At 45.0% G+C, this 6,000-nt stretch overlaps 1 protein-coding gene and 1 long non-coding RNA gene across 5 annotated transcripts in view; one reads left to right on the forward strand and one right to left on the reverse strand.

Annotated features, from left to right (window-relative positions):
- Nucleotides 1-929, reverse strand: part of PTPN2 (protein tyrosine phosphatase non-receptor type 2) — a 64,390-nt gene extending 63,461 nt beyond the window's left edge. For all 4 annotated transcript variants that reach the window (XM_065932616.1, XM_065932615.1, XM_065932614.1 and 1 more), the window contains exon 1: nucleotides 792-929. In XM_065932616.1, coding sequence (XP_065788688.1) covers nucleotides 792-860 — 69 coding nt within the window. In that variant the 5' untranslated portion in view covers nucleotides 861-929. The remainder of the gene's footprint in view (nucleotides 1-791) is intronic.
- LOC136166432 (uncharacterized) lies at nucleotides 880-2,611 on the forward strand. Its single transcript, XR_010662903.1, has 2 exons — nucleotides 880-1,014; nucleotides 1,233-2,611. It is a non-coding gene; the product is annotated as an uncharacterized lncRNA (long non-coding RNA).
- The last annotated feature ends 3,389 nt before the right edge of the window (nucleotides 2,612-6,000 follow it).

Here is a 6,000-nt window from a genome sequence, read left to right on the forward strand (position 1 = left end):
AAAACGTTACATTACGAACATAATGACAAGAAGAACTGTCATCCAATTAAACGGGAAGGGGAAAAACCCGGGAGCAACTAGATTTACAGGAAAGCCCTTTTTGTCGTCTGACTGTACAGAGAACGACCTTAAGAGCCAGAACAGCATTTACCTCACACCACTCACTGTAATCCTGGGAATAACATACAATGATTAGCAGGAGGGAGCGGACAACTAGATCATGTTAAGACATAAAGCGAAGTTCTACTCGCACAGGAAAGGTCCGTGGTTGAGTCGGGAGACCGTCCCAGGGCACGTCTCCCCGAGGAGACCAGAAATCACGCCAGGCGCCCGCGTCTGCAGAGCCGCCTCACAACGTGCGGAAATCCGACCCCGCCGGCCCGGCCCGGGGTCGCGGCAGTCCCTCGGCGCCTCCCCCGACTCACCGAGCTCCTTCTGGAAAGCTCTGAGGGGGCGACGGCGCGCCGAGGGCGCTCAGGCAGCCGCGAGCCGGCCGCCTAGCCACGGTCCCGCGACCCTCCCAAGACCCCCGACCCTCAGCCGCCCCCTGCCCTGTCCCGGCCACGCCCACACCCGCCACCAGCACCGCCCCTCGGAGCCCACTGCGCCTGCGCGCCCACGGCCTCCCCAACCATCCTCCCTACCCGAGCGCCGAAGCGCAGAGGCCCCGGGCAGCGCACGCGCGCCGCCACTTCCGCCCCAACGGGAGGCGGGGGAGGCGGCGGGTGGCTGCGGGCGCGAGCCCGGTCCTCTGAGGGGGACGGCGGCGGCTCTGCGAGCCTGCCACTCACCAGGTACAGCTGCTGCCAGCGATTCTGAGCGTCTAACTCCTCAAACTCCCGTTCGATGGCAGCCGACATGGCGGCGGGAGCGAGCTGTCGCGAGGGAGCCTGCGCCGGCGGAGAGGCTCAGGCCCCGCACGATCCGGGCAGCGCGCAACCGCTGCCGCGCATGCGCGCTCCACGCCTGCCCCGCCCCGCCCCCACGCCGACCCGGCCGCGGGGAAAGTACCTGGTGCGTGACGTCAGCGCGCCGTCTGCGCTGCGCGGGGCGGGGCGCCGCGGGAGGCGTGGTCCAGGCGGTGCCCAGGTGGAGGGGGCGGGGGCGGGGCCGGGCGGAGCGGGGAGGCTGGGCTTCAGAGAGAGTTGCCGGTTGAGCGCCCTGGGGTTTGAATTTTATTTTGAACATCATCTAGGTCAGTTTAGCGGCATGTGCCCCACTTTCTTCTCTAGGATAATGTAAACCGGGACTGATGCCTGCGCCTGGCCGCCCGCGGGTTTTGTGCCAAATAAACCGCTGTTGCACTAGCAGAGACAACGTCCTGGAGACTGGAGACGACAGCTTGCTAAGTAAACGTTATACAGCTTAAAAGTTAGTGTTACCTTTGTTGTTCAGTCGCTCAGTCGTCTCCGGCTCCTTGCGACCCATGGACTGCAGAACACCAGGCTTCCCTGTTCTTCCCCATATCCCAGAGTTTGTTAAAACTCAGTCCATCGAGTCAGTGATGCCATCCAACCATCTCATCCTCTGTCCTCTTCTGGCTTGCTTCAGTCTCTCCCAGTGTCAGGGTCTTTTTCAATGAGTTGGCTCTTCTCATCAGGTGGCCAAAGTATTGGAGCTTCAGGATCAGCCCTTCCAACGAATATTCAGGGTTGATTTCCTTTAGGATTGACTTGTTTGATCTTGCAGTCCAGGGGACTCTCAAGAGTCTTCTCAAGCACCACAGTTCGAAGGTATCAGTTCTTCATCGCTCACATCAGTACATGACTACTGGAAACCATAGCTTTGACTATACAGATTTTTGTTACCTGTGAAAAGAACAAATCATCTGATAACAAACAAACATGCTGATTATGGAAATCATCTCCCTTTACAGTAAGATAATTCATTATAGGGAAACTTGTGTTCTTAGAATAGCTTATCATCTTCAGTAGAAATATGATGTGTTAGAAAAATTTAGCTGTGCTGTCCAACACTGAAATTTAAACTTTAATTAAAATTAATTGAAATAGCAAAGATTCTCTTTTTAAATAAACTCTACTCAAGAGTCTCTGAGCTCTTTTTCAGCTAGGTCTTGAGTTTTGGACTGCCCTGTTTCGCTCTGCATTGGCAAATTTTTGCTAGAATCCTGTTGAGTCAGTTAGCCAGAAGCCCCAATTCTCAGTATCTGATCATTCTTGTTAGTCAGGTTCCTCATCTTTGCATCCGCCGAGTGACATCTGATCTCCCTGCCCTGCCTTTACCTAGAATCCTATTAGATCGACTCACCCAGAACCCCCTGTGCTGCCTCTGTTAAAAACAGGACTACAGGCCCAAAAGGAAGTTGATGGAAAGTCCCATGTCACCAATCTAGATTTGATGATAGTTTTAGCTCTCCCAGAAATGGAATTTAAAGGAGTAAATCAAGATTCACTAATCACCACTAGGCAGGTGATCTGCTAGATAGACTTCCCTCGACCTTGTAACCAGTTGCTTCTCTGCCTGGAATAACTCCCTTCTTCCAGCTCCCTTCTGTCTGTAAGTCGTTTATTTTGGGTAGCACCTTGGAGCTTCTGTGCATCTGCCCAATACATGAATCATTTAATAAAGCCAATAAAATCTTTAAATTTTACTCAGTTGAATTTTGTTTTTTTAACACCTCTTAGTAATTTTCCATCTACTGACACGTCGCTTGACTGTAAATTCCCAGTTCCTATTCAGAATTTGGAGTTGAACCCCATCCCTCGCCCACTACAAGACCCATTGAGGGCCCCACTACAAGGCCCCTATACCTGTCACAGTAGTCACCCCACACAGAGCTAGAATAAAGTCTTCCTTTTACCCTATCATCTTCTACAAGTGACAGACATACATTTTTTCTCTAACAGAAATTGAGAATTCAGTTTCTCAGTTGAATTAGTCACATTTCAAATCTCAGTAGCCACACAGGTTAGTGGCTAAAGGATTGCAGAGCACACAAACCATCGAAATTCTGTGGAACAGAACTACCTGAGAGGTTTGAAATACTTCATTATTTTATTTATTTATTTTTTAATTTTTATTAGTTGGAGGCTAATTACTTCACAACATTTCAGTGGGTTTTGTCATACATTGACATGAATCAGCCATGGAGTTACATGTATTCCCCATCCTGATCCCCCTTCCCACCTCCCTCTCCACCCGATTCCTCTGGGTCTTCCCAGTGCACCAGGCCCGAGCACTTGTCTCATGCATCCCACCTGAGCTGGTGATCTGTTTCACTATAGATAATATACATGCTGTTCTTTCGAAACATCCCACCCTCGCCTTCTCCCACAGAGTCCAAAAGTCTGTTCTGTACATCTGTGTCTCTTTTTGTGTTTTGCATATAGGGTTATCATTACCATCTTTCTAAATTCCATATGTATGTGTTAGTATGCTGTAATGTTCTTTATCTTTCTGGGTTACTTCACTCTGTATAATGGGCTCCAGTTTCATCCATCTCATTAGAACGGATTCAAATGAATTCTTTTTAACGGCTGAGTAATATTCCATGGTGTATATGTACCACAGCTTCCTTATCCATTCATCTGCTGATGGGCATCTAGGTTGCTTCCATGTCCTGGCTATTATAAACAGTGCTGCAATGAACATTGGGGTGCACGTGTCTCTTTCAGATCTGGTTTCCTCAGTGAGTATGCCCAGAAGTGGTATTGCTGGGTCATATGGCAGCTCTATTTCCAGTTTTTTAAGGAATCTCCACACTGTTTTCCATAGTGACTGTACTAGTTTGCATTCCCACCAACAGTGTAAGAGGGTTCCCTTTTCTCCACACCCTCTCCAGCATTTATTGCTGGTAGACTTTTGGATAGCAGCCATCCTGACTGGCATGTAATGGTACCTCATTGTGGTTTTGATTTGCATTTCTCTGATAATGAGTGATGTTGAGCATCTTTTCATGTGTTTGTTAGCCATTTGTATGTCTTCTTTGGAGAAATGTCTGTTTAGTTCTTTGGCCCATTTTCTGATTGGGTCATTCATTTTTCTGGAATTGAGCTTCAGGAGTTGCTTGTATATTTTTGAGATTAATCCTTTGTCTGTTGCTTCATTTGCTATTATTTTCTCCCAATCTGAGGGCTGTCTTTTCACCTTACTTATAGTTTCCTTTGTTGTGCAAAAGCTTTTAAGTTTCATTAGGTCCCATTTGTTTATTTGTGCTTTTATTTCCAATATTCTGGGAGGTGGGTCATAGAGGACCCTGCTGTGATTCATGTCGGAGAGTGTTTTGCCTATGTTCTCCTCTAGGAGTTTTATAGTTTCTTGTCTTACATTTAGATCTTTAATCCATTTTGAGTTTATTTTTGTGTATGGTGTTAGAAAGTGTTCTAGTTTCATTCTTTTACAAGTGGTTGACCAGTTTTCCCAGCACCACTTGTTAAAGAGGTTGTCTTTTTTCCATTGTATATCCTTGCCTCCTTTGTTGAAGATAAGGTGTCCATAGGTTCGTGGATTTATCTCTGGGCTTTCTATTCTGTTCCATTGATCTATATTTCTGTCTTTGTGCCAGTACCATACTGTCTTGATGACTGTGGCTTTGTAGTAGAGTCTGAAGTCAGGCAGGTTGATTCCTCCAGTTCCATTCTTCTTTCTCAAGATTACTTTGGCTATTCGAGGTTTTTTGTATTTCCATACAAATTGTGAAGTTATTTGTTCTAGTTCTGTGAAAAATACCGTTGGTAGCTTGATAGGGATTGCATTGAATCTATAGATTGCTTTGGGTAGAATAGCCATTTTGACAATATTGATTCTTCCAATCCATGAACATGGTATGTTTCTCCATCTGTTTGTGTCCTCTTTGATTTCTTTCATCAGTGTTTTATAGTTTTCTATGTATAGGTCTTTTGTTTCTTTAGGTAGATATACTCCTAAGTATTTTATTCTTTTTGTTGCAATGGTGAATGATATTGTTTCCTTAATTTCTCTTTCTGTTTTTTCATTGTTAGTGTATAAGAATGCAAGGGATTTCTGTGTGTTAATTTTATATCCTGCAACTTTACTATATTCATTGATTAGCTCTAGTGATTTTCTGGTAGAGTCTTTAGGGTTTTCTATGTAGAGGATCATGTCATCTGCAAACAGCGAGAGTTTCACTTCTTCTTTTCCTATCTGGATTCCTTTTACTTCTTTTTCTGCCCTGATTGCTGTGGCCAAAACTTCCAACACTATGTTGAATAGTAGTGGTGAGAGTGGGCACCCTTGTCTTGTTCCTGATTTCAGGGGAAATGCTTTTAATTTTTCACCATTGAGGGTGATGCTTGCTGTGGGTTTGTCATATATAACTTTTATTATGTTGAGGTATGTTCCTTCTATTCCTGCTTTCTGGAGAGTTTTAATCATAAATGAGTTTTGGATTTTGTCAAAGGCTTTCTCTGCATCCATTGAGATAATCATATGGTTTTTCTCTTTCAATTTGTTAATGTGGTGTATTACATTGATTGATTTGCAGATATTAAAGAATCCTTGCATTCCTGGGATAAAGCCCACTTGGTCATGGTGTATGTTTTTTTAATATGTTGTTGGATTCTGTTTTCTAGAATTTTGTTAAGGATTTTTGCATCTATGTTCATCAGTGATATTGGCCTGTAGTTTTCTTTTTTTGTGGCATCTTTGTCTGGTTTTGGAATTAGGGTGATGGTGGCCTCATAGAATGAGTTTGGAAGTTTACCTTCTTCTTCAATTTTCTGGAAGTTTGAGTAAGATAGGTGTTAGCTCTTCTCTAAATTATTGGTAGAATTCAGCTGTGAAGCCATCTGGTCCTGGGCTTTTGTTTGCTGGAAGATTTCTGATTACAGTTTCAATTTCCTTGCTTGTGATGGGTCTGTTAAGATCTTCTATTTCTTCCTGGTTCAGTTTTGGAAAGTTATACTTTTCTAAGAATTTGTCCGTTTCATCCAAGTTGTCCATTTTATTGGCGTAGAGCTGCTGGTAGTGGTCTCTTATCATCCTTTGTATTTCAGTGTTGTCTGTTGTGATCTCTCCATT

The sequence above is a fragment of the Muntiacus reevesi genome, chromosome 4, assembly GCF_963930625.1.
Source record: "Muntiacus reevesi chromosome 4, mMunRee1.1, whole genome shotgun sequence".
In the NCBI taxonomy this organism is placed as follows: Eukaryota; Metazoa; Chordata; class Mammalia; order Artiodactyla; family Cervidae; genus Muntiacus; species Muntiacus reevesi.